At 40.2% G+C, this 14,393-nt stretch overlaps 1 protein-coding gene across 1 annotated transcript in view; it reads left to right on the top strand.

Annotated features, from left to right (window-relative positions):
- Positions 1-12,595, top strand: part of TAF4B (TATA-box binding protein associated factor 4b) — a gene marked incomplete at both ends in the record, with an annotated part of 72,293 nt that extends 59,698 nt beyond the window's left edge. The window contains 2 exons of the mRNA XM_082302185.1: positions 1,336-1,455; positions 12,428-12,595. Coding sequence (XP_082158311.1) covers positions 1,336-1,455; positions 12,428-12,595 — 288 coding nt within the window. The remainder of the gene's footprint in view (positions 1-1,335; positions 1,456-12,427) is intronic.
- Positions 12,596-14,393: the final 1,798 nt, after the last annotated feature.

Consider the following 14,393-nt stretch of genomic DNA (forward strand, 5'->3'; position numbering starts at 1 on the left):
CTGCAAGCTCAGTTTTTATCAGCTGCTCTTCTCCTCTCCAAGTGGGATCTCTGAGAGCTGAAAAGCAAGCAAAATCATGGAGTGTTGCAAGCTTGGTAAGCAAGATATCTGTATTACTGGGTAAGGAAGTCCAAGTAATTCATTGGGTTCATGATGGGGGAGGGGAGGAGATTTGGATGCTTTCCTACCCATGGTATGGTTGTACTTTAATTTTTTTAAGACATGCACACGCATGCAGAGAATCCCCATCTGAACAATCTTCTAGGTCCTGGGAATAGGGAAAGCATATTATATAGTATATATAATACATGTATATATATGTAATGTATATATAGTATAGCTAAGGAGCTGTACTAGTTGCAGGTCAAATCGTCCAAGGGTGGACATTAAACCAGAGGTTTATGTTTGGAAAACCTTCCTTCTCCACCCATGCTCCAAGTTGGACAGCTGGTGGATCTGGAAGCAGTGTGGTTGTATTAGCGAAGTGGCTGATCTAAGATAGTGAGTCTGTCAGCAGGCGTGACTGGGTTGAGCTCCAGAGCAGCTGGCATCTATAATCACTGAATAGAATGTATCTCAAAATACAGGAATAAAACTAATTCATTTTATTTTATTTTATTTTATTTTATTTTATTTTATTTTATTTTATTTTATTTTTACCTCTTTACTGTGGGTTTCTATCCCATCCCAAGTTTACGTAACCCAGGTGAAGGTTGTTTCTAATGATTTCTTAGTGTTCAGCAGTTTTAGAGGTGTGTGAAAATAAACATGCAGTGTATCTCTACCTTGCTGCAGATGTTTCCTGAACATCCAAATAGGTACTGGGAAAAGAAGGACTAGCAGTCAACTGGGAGCATCCTGTTAAGTTGGGTAGTACAATATTTCACAATGGCAATATTGAGTGCTGGGTTCAGGTGAAACAGTACGAGGAAATTTGGTATCTTGTGCAGTAAGGAATTTAGAATTTGAATTAAGAACATGCCCAGGTCACAGAACCTGGTAACTTCAATTTTTGATACTAATCCAGCTTCGTAAATCAGATCAAGATTTTCTGTTAATCAGAAACAACAAAGCTTATGAAGTAAGGAACCAGCTGCAAGGCTTCTGTTAAGGCTGCATTGTGGTCTTTATAAAAGATGTTACTTACACAGAGCTGTCCACAGGGCTCCAAGCATGACCTAGTACTGGAATTTGTGAGAGTGTCTAGAAGACAGGGAAAGATGCTGTGAAACGCATTGTTTCAGTAGGAACTACAGAGCTGTCTGCTATAAAGAGAACAAGTTGTTTAGGATAATATATATCATAATTAATGTTGGTGTTTTCTTTTTAAACTAGAGGCAACAGTTGGAATTAGCACAGATGCAACAAAGAGAAGCCAACCTCACAGCTTTGGCAGCCATTGGACCGAGGAAGAAAAGACCATTGGATTCATCAAACGTTGGATCTGGGCTCGAGGTACAGCTGTGGCTCACAGTGACTCAGATGGTGTTAATGTCTTCATACTGAATTACATTTACCTCTTCTTGTAGGAAGAAGTGAGAATTCTCTCACACAAAATGGTTTGTTGCATTCTATAAGAAGCCTGGTTTGTGTGTTAGGTGCTCTAGAGGATTGTTTCTGGTAAATTTGATGTGTGTAATTGTGTATTAAAGGAAAGCCTGTGCCTAAAGGGAATGAAAGGATGACTTGGAGAAATTCCCATCTGCAGTGGAAGGTAACCAAGCTGTGGTGGCCTTCCACAGAGTGTAGTTGTCATGGCCCCTCAGCTGAACTCACAGTGGGTGGTTTGGATGGCTTTTGAAAATGGACCTTGATTTGACATTTGACTGTGGACATTTATCCATGCACAATGCATAGGGACTCTTCTCAAATATCTGAGTTCACCTTGGCTAGGTTCTCCCAAAAAGCAGTAAATAAATCAGTAAAGCTAGACCATTCACTTCCTGCAGTGAGCCAGATCGTCATCTCTGGCTCATGTTGAATATCAAAAGTGCTTTTAACAAATCTTTTGTGAGCAGATCTTGTAATGTGCTGGAGAGTAGCTGCTTCTGGTACCTGGGAAGCTTTTGTGGCTGCAGAAATCCATTCTGAGGAGACAGCCTACTTCTGTTAGAGGTCATCATCTTTGCTGGAGATGGGAGAAATTAGTGTTGCTACCGGTTTGGCCCCTCTTTGTCATGAAGCCTGGATATTGCTCAAGTGAAAGGCTGGTTGGCCTGATACAATCACAGTGAGCAGGAGCCTGCAAAGTAACTCCTGTGTAGAGGCAGTGGTGGTAAAGTTGTCCTTTCTCATGAACCTTAAGTGTTTTTCATTCTTGTTGTCTGGGAAGCTTAAATAGATGGTAGGATTGAAAATACTCTGTCATTTTTGCACAGCAGAGTCTGGGAGGACCTTGTCCTCAGTTATTTGCAGTGTAACTGAGACAGCAGTGGCATCTGTCCTGTAGTTATTTTCTTCATCCGGACTGTGACAAGAGGCCTCGCTGAGCAGGTGAGATAGACTTGTTTCAGTGAATCTTTAATTTATTTTTTCCCTGACATGGATATAGAATTAGGTCTTTGAATACTCCCTGTTAACCACAAGTGAAGGGAAGTAATCTGTCTCTAAACAAGCTGCAGAAAGCAGTGTTCACAGCTTTTGAGCAGCTTTTCTTCTCTTCTTTGAAGTTTTCTAATACACTTTCACATGAAGCTAAATGTATGGTTATTTTTTTTTTTATAATACCACTGGAAGAACTTGAAAAAATCAGTCTAGCACAAGAACAGTTTTCCCCATCCTCTTCTCATCTTCCCCCAAGCTTCTATCGAGTAACTATTCCTGTTCTTCGTAGTGGTTTTCTGTAATTATTGCCAGATTTGTTTCTGAATATTTACAAGTCTGCCTGTTCAGTACTTTGCTGTTATTTCTCATCATCTGTGGTATGTCTGCTTTATTAAAAGCTTCATGAGATTATGCCAAAGTGAGATAGATAACAGTGTTGCTGTTGAAAGCGGGTGATCCGTTATTTAGATTGCTACTTTAAAAGAAAGTGGACACGACACTCCTAAAACTGGCCATAAACCTTGATAGCATTTCATTGTCACAAATTTCCCTGCTGTATTTTAAGCATAGGTTGCCATGTTAGACTGAATTGTAAGGGCAGTAGGTGAAACTAATTCTGACAGTGAAACTATTTTTGTTTCTTGCATGCAAGCTCGCATTCCAGTGCCTAGTACTTAGGCTTCATGCTCCCAGAAAGCATTTCTCTGCAGACCTTTTTTTTCTATTTTGTGAAATTATGCAGGATAGCAATCCTTGAGAAGGATGTTTAGATTTAAATGTTTTAAGTGTCCCAATATATCTGAGCAGGATTTATAAAAGACTTAAGACTTCTCATGTAGAATAAAGAATGGTTTTGACAAACACTCTCTAGTTCAAGAAGCAGAGCATTTGTAATACATTCATGATAACATGGCAAAACATCCTGAGCAGTAAACAACATTCCATTCTTCAGAGATGAAAGGAGGTCTTTGAAACTGAAAGCAAGTACAATATGGCCTTAGGCTGATACACATTTGGGCATCTTTAAAATCATCTTTTTGGGCAACCTGTCTGAGAATAATTTAAACAGGCAGGATGTGCTTTCTCATTTCAAGTTGCAAATACAGACAAAATACAGACAGCTTTACTCTCAAATAATCTTAAATGTCAGAACTTCTAGACTGTGCAGTGGCAAGGAGTAAATCTGTGCATAATACTCCTGTGACCTTTTATTATTATTATTATTATTATTTTTAAAGCCTAGTAACTTGGTAGACAGGTATGATGGAAAAAGTTATTCCTGAATATGAATGATATTTAACATTACTGTGTGAAATCACTAATGCTAACTGGATTAAGATTTTTAACTAAGACTTCAACTTTCTTTGGATAATGTTCTTTGTACAATGTTTGTGTCTCTTAAGGCCATGTAAGCTCTGTACAGTTTCTTTTTATGGTTGCCTCCCGCAATAATTAAAGGAAAGGAATTGTTTCAAGCAATTATTGATGCAAACTGAAGCCCTAAGGTATTTGGGCAGACGGGGAAGAAATAGTCAGTTACAATATGTATTAAAAAAGTGAAACTCTGTAAGCAAATTTGTCATATATTTGCCTTTCTTTATTCAGTACCAAAACCTAATGGATACTGGGAAAGTTCAGTTCAGCAGACTGAGTTGGTTGGATCTGCTGCCTACTGTTGCAGTAAATGTGAAGGGCTAAAACCAGTATTTTAGGGAGCATGGTATGCTAACTTATCCACAAACAAGTATCTGTGTTTAACTGGGATGATTCTTTGGCTTGAGGTTTTCTATTTCTCCACACTCTGGCACCTGGCTTTGCACGTCTTCTGAAAAGTCTTTTTCCTGGATAGTTGAGCACACAATTCCTGCAGATTCATCTTATTTTGATCTCTGAAACTGGGCTTTCTTTACTTGGTCTTTCCAGGAGACCTATTATGGGTCATTTTAATGTGGTAACTAGAACATGTGATGACACAATCATGTGCTTTCCCGATAGAAGCCTGCTTGTCAGCAGCCTCATCACCTCATAGTGTAACAAGTACAGAAAGAGGCTCTTGTCCAGAGGAGTGCCTGTCAACTAATTTGGACCTAAAAGCAATATAAAAAGAATAAACTGTATCTTGCCATGATTGCTTATGAATCTCTAAAGATGAAATAGCAGTAGGGACAAATCCATGATGATCATGGAATGAAAAAATAAGGCTAATGCTCTAGGCCTGATTAAAAAAGAAAAAAAAAAAGAAAGAAAAGGCATCAGTATAATGAGAATTCTTTTTCCATTCTTGTTGGAAACACTAGTTTGGGTCGTTTTGCATGTTCTCTTCACTTCAACTTAACATTTGAATGGTATTGTTCAGAAAGAGTAATTCGAGAAAGCCCTGGTAAGAAAATCCGTCTATTGTGAAAATGTGTTAATTGGTGCTACTTGCAATCCAGAGGTGGCAATATCTTCATCTCTCTCATTCTTATCCCTCTGGACACTTTTGGATACAATGAGGGGGAGAGGCCTTCGGATTTGATTTATATGTGACTTGAGGTTTCTGCATTTGTTATCCACCTCTCCTCCGCCCCTAGTTTGAGGGCATGTGGTAGACAGTAATGAATTAAAGGGTAGGAAGAATTGTAAACTTAACTCATCTTGGGAAGGGAGGACACTTCTAAAACAAATAAGAAAAAAGTAAACTTGAAACCACAGACTCATTTTCCCAAATCTTTGTTCTGTTTCATAGCTTTTATTGGTTGGTAACATGCCCCATAATGTTTTCAATGCTGATAAATAGTCAAGGATTTGTTTCTATTTTTTATTAAGTTTTAGTGCTTTTCTGTTGACAAAGCCATTTTGGAAACAGCTTTGTCTCATTCCCACTGTAACTGGAAGCTTAGAAATTTGAAGACTACAGTTCTGAGTCCTTAAACTTTCTTTCCTTCTATTCAGAGGTATCTTGAGTGCATGGTCATCTCTGGCCTTGAACTGAGAGCTGTGTATTTGTGCAGAATCACGCAACAGGGAGGAAAAAAGTCTACAGATGTTTCTGAAAGTAGACTCAGAAAACTGGCTGTTAAACTTATGGTCACTGTCTGAATACTGTAGTTGGGCCCTTCTTCTACTTTGTACAGGAAAACTTAGTTGGATGCTTGTACTTCTGTGTAATTTTTGGGGTAGACTACTTGCTTTGCATTGCTTTTCTGGCTCCATGATAATACGTTAAGTACTTGGAAGTGATGCAGTCTCTCCTGCCCCAAAGTGCTGTTGGTGCTGTGTTCTCCCCTTGCTTTCTTCCAGGTTGGTTCCACTGACTGACTTGGGGGTGTACATCTCGTGTGTTTTCTTTTTTTTTGCCAGATCCAATGGCAAAGGAAATTCCTCCTTCCAGACACTGCTTGTGTCTGTTCTGTCCCTTGCCAAGACTGGCTGATCTGTTAGTAAGTGTGGGTCTTGCCTTGTCACAGATAGTCTGGCTTTGCTGTGGAAACTTGAGCTACTGCAAGTAGTTGCTACATAAGTGAATCATGCAGCTGATAACGCTGTGGTCAGTGCAGAGTTATTCAAGTACTTCCTTTCTGTCAAACTCCTAGCCTGCCCAACCTATTTAAAATAAAGTTATACTTCCAGGGTTATGCACATCTAATACAGCAGTCCACACATAAGCTTGCATTCTCCTTCTGCAAGGAAGTTTGGCAAGCAAAAATGGGAGAAATGCCTTGTTTACCACAGTGGTCATTGTTCCATTTTTATTATTGACTGTGGGTGGAGGAAATGAACTTGTCATCTTCTCTTGTGTCTGCCACATCTGATCATTGTTAGCAGAACTTAAACTTACCCTTCTTGCTTTACAGCTTTGGGATGCTGGTATGTATGTTGATTAAATGTATTCTGTACATGGTGTTTATTTAAGTTTTGGAAATGTTCTTTAGGTTGACCAAGGAAGAACTAAGCCTTTGAGCAACAAGTCCTTTCTGCAGGATGGAAGTAAACCCAACTCTTCCAAGTGACTGGGGAAGAGACATGATTTGTTTTTTCTGGTGTGTGACAATCAAACGGCTTTTTTTTTTTTTCTTTGCATTTGCAGAAGGGGTGTGTGTAGTTAAGGAATATATAAGTTTATGCTCTTAAAAGTGATAACTGTAGAAGCTACTGCCACTTTTTTGGCCATAAACTGTTGTGATGAGGGAACACACTAGCATAATTCATCAGCTTCAGTATTGGTGTTTTGGGCACAACTGTGTCTAAGTGTGAATCTAAAGGCATGAATTGGCTCTGTAACAAATGATAGGTTTGCTGCTCCCTGTGCAATGACTACACTGCCTCGTCTTTGGCATTGGTACATGATAGTCTGCTACAGTATTTTCTTAGAAGCTGCATAAAATTAATTTGAAAGCAATCACTTCGAATTGGACTATTTATATATAAGTAGGTGTTTCTAACCAGGCTACAAAATCTGTTTCTACACTTCAGTGGTTTCCCTCACTTTCTCTGTGTCTTTTTCTCTCTCTGTCACCCCTTCTCCCAGCCCACAGGTCTAAAGTGATACTGGAGGGTGAGGTTTTTTCTACTTTGCATATGCCTAATGTATGCATACTCCTGACTTCAATTTCTGGTTCTTATTTAAGCCCTTGGACAACTGAAGTGCCTATGGCATGGTGGGTAAGAAGGGAGCTAAGAGTTACTGCAATTATAAAATGTCTTCAGCATCTTAGTTATCTGTTTCAAGATCTAACTAAGCACAGCTCAGTCAGCGAGAGAGTTTCAGTTTCTGTGCTGAATTTCCTGGCTCCTGTCAGTCTAGGCCATACACTTGATCTGAATTTTTTCCCCATGTAAATAGGCAAAAATATTCTCAACTGTCATTCACACACTTCAGAAATACAGTTCATTGGCCCATATCGTGCCTTCTGTGTGCTAGAGATGAACTTAACTCTTCTTATATGTGAAAGATATCTGCAATTTAAATGACTAATTGCATTGTAGCTTTAGGCTGAACATATTGGTAATGCACAAATGTTGATGACATGTGAAGGGTCAAGAGATTTATAATTTAGTTGACAATACATTGTTTAAAATGCTGTGGCAAAGAGCCAGAAAATTTCAGCTTAATAATTGTCTATTAACTAACATGACATATTTGTATAGTATTCATTACCTCCAGGTACAGATTAAGCATCTGATGTACCCATACGAAGTGACATGCATACATGAATCTTGGGCATAATAGTGAATAAACTGACATTGCATTCACAGTAATTTGTTTCAATATGTAAAACATGTTGTTGCCTACATCTGAAAGGACTTGTAGGAATGTTGCAGTGAAATCTGAAGAAAAATTGGTAGTTGAATGGAGTTTTCTATTATACAGATCTGACAGCTTTGTGAGGCTTTTTTCTAGGCTGCAGATAACATCATAAATACACATTTGTTTTCAGCTGCACAAGAAGCAGCCTGGATATAGAGATCTGAGTCTTTCAGCCATTGGCTTGAGCTACTCTAATCGTCTATAAGGTTAAAAAATAAAATAAAATCCCCAGACCCCAACCTAACACAACCAACTTAATTTAAAAAAAAAATCATATAAATATTGAGTCATGTAATATTTTAGTGTTGTAAATGTGGGAGTATTTCTGTCAGACCGAGGTTTGTTAGAATAGGCAGCATCAGTAGGCTGGCTTGTCACCAAACTACTATCAACTTCTTTCACTTTGTTTTCTCTGGCCTAGATTAGGCACTTGTTTGTACAAGCAAAAATGTCACAATTTTGACAGGGTCTGTTCCTTTCCCCCTGGCTGCTGGGGGAGACTCAGTAAGTGCTTGAAAACAATGTGTTAATGGTTTTTTAACCCTTGTTTCCTCTTATGAGACAGGAAGGTGTTCTGTTCTACTGCTGGGAAACCAAGTGCAGCATACACTAGGTATCAGTGACCTCAGTGTGACCACACGTGACAGAGATGGGGGTTGAACCTGGATGCTTTTGCTTCAGTTCACTAGGTGCTCTTACCACCTTTCAACAGCATCTCTGCTGCACACAGCTGTCATTTTTCATTGTTTGGAGATGTCATTCAAAAGTGTCTCATGACTTTGCTTCTTCCTGCTGGTGGTATTTTTATGATGTTCAGCAGAGCTGCAGTAACAGTTCCCTCTCTTGGGATCTTGGCTCTGGGACTGTGATATGTTTATGCCACACCAGAAATTGAAATGAGAACTCTTGGCTTGACTTTTAACACTTGACTGAACACTTTTCTCCCTTAAAGTGTCTCCCTCCCAAGAGTTTAAAATTTTGAATTTTGGTTGGTGTGAAGTCATTGAATTTGGCAAGGGAGCATGTACTCCACCAGGAACAGCTCCCTGAACCTGACAAGAACTTGGTGGGGAGGAAGGTGTCTGCAGACCTCTCTGAGCTTTATGTCAGAGCCTGTAGAATAGCTCTGAGCAGTTTTGAAATCCTTGTCAGTATCCATGATCCAAACTTGGAGATGCCATGCTCCAGATACCTTGCAGACTAGAAGCAAGGTGGTAATTGTGGCTCTGTATTAACTTCACTCTTGCGTTTTCAGAGTTGGTATTTAATTCTCCATCCAGCCACTGGAGAGAGCTCTAGAGATCTTAAAACAGGTTTTCAGAGCAACCTCTGAAAAAAACTGGCTGCTCACCAGCTTGGGACTACAGCAGGAGCTCCACAATGTGTTCTGCTGCCAAGATCAGTGAGTGTAATTGATCTCTGTCAGGTGTGTATAAAAGGCTCTAAGGGTGACACTGCTGCTGTGGAAAAGTTGCTGATGGGGCTCAGTTCTGAGGATAGTTCAAAAGCAGCTCTGCTGCCGTTGTGACCTCCTGGGGCTGATTTTAAGCTAGCTGGTGGTCTCAGTACTGGGAAGGGGGGTTTACAGTGGTGCAGAGTTACACTGCTGCAGTGCCTTACCTGGCTTACAAATAGGGTCTGTCAGCTGAATCTGCAGGCAGAATCTGCACTGGTAGTCGGCCCTCCTGGGCTGCATGTCTCTGTGTCATTTCCCTTTTGGAAGGAAGGCAGGGTGGTGAGGGTTCAGTGAAAGGCAGGAACTATAGGGTAACAAAAAAAAAAAGAGAAAAAAAGAAGTTGCTAGTTAGAGCACTAGTAATTAGATGTTGCAGAAGGGGGATGCAGGCAGGTTGCGGTACCCTTTGCTAGCATTGATTCTCCTAAGATGGATTTTCTATTTGCTTATCTTTGTACTTGGCTGTGACCTGGTTGAAAAGCAGCACTTTTCACTTCCCCTCGAAATAGACAAAGCTGTCTTGGGGTATGCTGAAGACTAGCAGTGAAGAATCCCCCAAAACAGCAAGACACAAGTGGTTGCTGCCCAAATGGGAGGAACATAATAGAGATGTTGGGGAGCAAGGAGTGGGCTGGTGTTTTTCAGGTCTCAAAAGCTTTGTGCTTTTGAGGAAGGGGTATGTGAGATCTAAAGGAGAGGATGTTGCCTAGGGCCAGACAAGGTCGACCTCCTGCCCAATAGGAATTTGCTCAAGTGGAGCAGCAGAGGACCCTCCCCTAAAGTGTCCTTGTGTCAACTTGAGAGCTCAGAGCTGGGCATTTCTTAAGTAAAGTCTTGGACATTACCAGAGGTGCCTGTGATGGTTCTTTGGGTTATGCAGATCTTGGGCCACTGCTTGGTCCAAATTCTAAAACAAAACCATGAAAAAACAATGTTTCAATACAACTGTGGAAGGCAGTAGCTAAAAGGAGATAGAGCTCAGCACTGTATAAATTTACTTAAAAGTGGGTTCCCCAACATGGTCCCTATCTGGACTGGAATGACCTAGGCTGTCTGTTGGCTTCTTTAATTTTAAACCAGCATGTACTTTGAGAGAAGGACCCTTTCCTTTAACGTGTGCTAGCAGCTGTTGGTTGTTGAAGAGCTCCTGGCCCCAGAAATGCTGTACCCGGCAGCTTTGATAAGGCAGAGTGATGCTGTGGGAAACTTAGAACTGTGAACTGGCTGTCTTAGCAAACAAGGGCCCTGGATACGCTTTGGCTTTGGATGTGGTATTACAGCATAATATCGCTTTATGTCTCTGCACTGGGCATGATGGGTAAGAATTTAAGAATAAACAAATCCATAACTCTGTCTCAAATGCAGGCAGCTTGGTGCTTCTGCCCTGTTGTAGCATCTTGCAGCTACAACAGCTTCCAAAGCAGGCTGGGGGATTTGTGCCGTCTGTCTCCTTTTTGTAAGAGTGAACAGGATTGAGGTGGCTTTGTTTGGTGTCTTTTTAAAGGTAAGACTTCTAGTCTAATGACTTATTTAGAGAGAAAATACTTTCACCTCAATAAAGTTCTTTGAATTATAAAGGACATTGCTGTTGGGTTGCTGAAAACCCTTGGGGTTTGTTTCATTTATAACATTGCCTCGGGCCTTCTGCTGCATCCTGTTGGACTGACCTCCTTTTCAACCCGTGCTGGCAGCTGCATTGCAGAGCTATCTTTTCCCTGGATCCTTCAGGGTTGTCATATGACAAACTTGAACTGTGACCCTTTTGTGTCTTACCAGGACAGCAGTGCCCTCTGTGCAATGTGGCCAGCAGTCTTCCCCACGCACAAATTTGTTCCAAGCCATTTAACAAACTGAAAGTTTCAAATGATGGCATTTCATAGTGTTTAATAGTATTGACTGTAAAGCAAATGAAATGGTGCTGAATACCCTGCGTGCTGCTTGTAAAAAATACAGCTTCCATTTCTGCAATGTGCTCTGGGTTTCTGTGGCTAGCATGTGCTCTCCGGTAAATCTCTTTATATTTTTAATAAATTTCAATGCTTCCATCCTAACAACAGTAGCATTCGCTGCTATATGTAGTCCAGTACTGGTATTAATTTCTAATAAATGGTGGGGGTTTATACAGATTTCTCTAAGCAAAGTGGGCAAAGTCATTTTGCTGAAGTCTTGCAGAGAGATTTAGGGTAAGAATTGATATAGTTAACACTGCATCCAAGCAACACCATCTCCAAGTGGTGTTGATGCTGGCAGGCATTGCCTTGCTGAAGTTACAGAGACTGAGCACTCGTATTTGTACAAATTACATTCATTACCAAGAACCCTCCAGTAGTGATAAGAGACTGGCTGTGCAGCACAGATTGGCTCCAAGATAAGTAGCCAGTCTATTGTGCAGCTCATGGTAATCTTCCTCTTCCCCACCCCTAATAATAAATCTTGGGGCATTTTGGAAAGCATGGGGGTTGCTTGTTCCAGGAGCTTGAATGTAAAACTACTGAACATCATCATCTCCTACCAACTGTATTTTCATAACCAAGCAAGGCAGCTGACTGAGATGGATAGGCTCAGATACAGTGCTCTGAATATCTGGATGCTTTCACTGAGTATTTGTTGCTCCCTTAAAGGGCAGAGCACAGATGATGGCCAGGATGAGAGTTTCTCCTGACCATGTTCCAGAGCTAGGGCGCACTCTCAGTGATGGTTTTCTTCATGAAGAGATGGAAACCTCTGGAGCAAGTGGTAGTAAGAGCTGTGCACAACCTGGGGCTCCACATAGGTACTGTGCTAGTACCTTCTTCAGAGATGGCGTGTCCTTTCTCAGTGCAAGTCTGTTTAGCAGACTTCAGTGAAGTGGCAGTTATTTATCTTACCATAGTAATATAATTTTAAAGAAAGAAATAACTTTGTGATTGCTTTGACTGAAACAAACCATCAGCTGCAAAGTGCTTGCTTTGTCTTTTTCAGTATCTAATGTGAAAGGACTTTTGGACTGCTGATTTTCAACATGGAAAGCTGAACATCAATGGGCTAGTTTTATACAAGTAGGCAGTATAATCCAACCAGTTTAGTTAAAACTTGTATTTACATGAAATTCTAATGTTTCTGATGGGTTTTTTTTTCTTCCTCTCTCCCCCATTTAGGGTTTGAATGGCCATGGAATTGCTCCGGGTTCATCAGGTTTTAGCCTTACGAAGCAGATGCTCTGTCCAAGAGTAACCCGTGTCTGTCTCAGGGACTTGATATTCTGCATGGAACAAGAGAAGGAGATGAAGCATTCTCTACACTTGTACCGTGCTCTTCTGAAGTGATTTGAATCTTGCATTTCACCTTGCTGTCTACTGCCAAAGAAAACACTGAAGCATTATTGCACTGTCTTGAAATTCCAGTTTCTGGAAAATGATCCGTTGTAAGGATAACTCTTGTTTACAGATAAACATTTTTATTAAATACCTAACTTAGCACCTGTAAGGTTTTTAATAATATTTGGCTTAAATCAGTCTGTAAACCAGTGAAAACACTGAGCTGCACATGTTAAGCACCTACCTGCTTGCATTTAACTGTCTTACAAGCTCTGAGGGCTTGATGAGTGTCCCTAGTTTATGTATGTCACTTGCTTCAGTACTCCAGAGTCTGCAACATCTGTTCTATGTGTGCCACATTGGAAGTGCCACCTTCCAATTCAACCTTCTTTAGGGAAACAAGTATCACTATAATGGCACAGTATAGCATGGCAACTGTCTTTAATCATGAACCAGCAGTCAGTAAACATGCCTGTCTGACTCAACATCTTCTTAGGTTTTCTGGGTCTAGAATTACTACTGGATGCTTATTTGTGGAGATCAAAGTAGCAAGCAAAACGAATGAGGGGTCCTTTCTACCCCACACTTGTCTCAGTTGCCCTCAGCCTTTCGTCTGAGAAAGTGACTGGGGGAAGGAGGACAAATCAGTCATTCTTGTGATTGAAGTACACCACACAGTGTAGTTAGGGCATACTTGGATGCTCATGGAAAATTTGGAGTTACTAAAAATACAAGGAGTGAAAGATCCTAAAAAGGGAGGGTAAACAGACGAAACAGTTTATTTTTCTGTAGATACAAAAAATAGCATTGAACTTGAGCATAGATGTGGAAAGATATTAACAGAAACAACCTGTTCTGACTAAAAAAAAAGAGAAAAGTTGAGATGCATTGTAACTCTGGAGCTGAAGACTCCTTGGAGAGGAGCATTGTTTACAAAGTACAGGATTCACTGCTTTAGAATATTGATTTAATACTTTAATGTGGTGTAACAGGGAAACTTCTCAGATAAAAAGTATTTAGACAGTTGCTTTGTTTCCATTCAATGAGGAGGAGGACTCTGGGTTATAAAGACTGTTAGAACAGATTCAAAGATTGTCTACTTGCTGGTAAAGACTGCTTTGTGGTAGAAGGAAAACCGTCTGGGTTACCCTTCTCCCCAGCCTCCAAACATGTTGCCTTCCATGACACAGCACTGTATAGCATGGCTATTTCCCAGGACTGGTGGGAAAGGCCCTGATTGCATTCACGGAATCACAGAATATCCTGAGTTGGAAGGGACCCTCCCAGGATCATCAAGTCCAACTCTTTAGTGAACAGCCTGCACAGGGATCAAACACAGAACATTATTAGCACCGTGCTCTAACCAACTATTGAATGGCTTCCTGCTGAATTTTTTTTTCTTTGAAAGAACAAGCTTCCCATGGTTACTTGGCATGCTGCTTCAAAACTTGAAGCAACTATTCACACATCCTCCGCTGTCAGAACCTCTGCAGATGGTTACCAAATTCACTAAGCTGTGAATCGGTTATGTTGGTTTTTGTTGGAACAGTAGTAAACAAATCTAGTAAATGAATGCTGTAAATTATTTATATATGTATATATAGCATATATATATATATATATATAAAAGAAAAGCAGTACTTTGACTATAGTTTGCAAGATATTGATGGCATCGGGCAAAATTGTTTTGTATAATTAAATGCTTAGCTTTACTTTTTATGTAAAGTGCAGCATTTTCCATATTTGTGTACTGTATCTTATTGATCAGATGTTAAAGATTATTTTAAATACTGCATTAAAGCAATTA

This window comes from Coloeus monedula (assembly GCF_965178545.1).
Source record: "Coloeus monedula genome assembly, chromosome: 1".
Classification (NCBI taxonomy): Eukaryota; Metazoa; Chordata; class Aves; order Passeriformes; family Corvidae; genus Coloeus; species Coloeus monedula.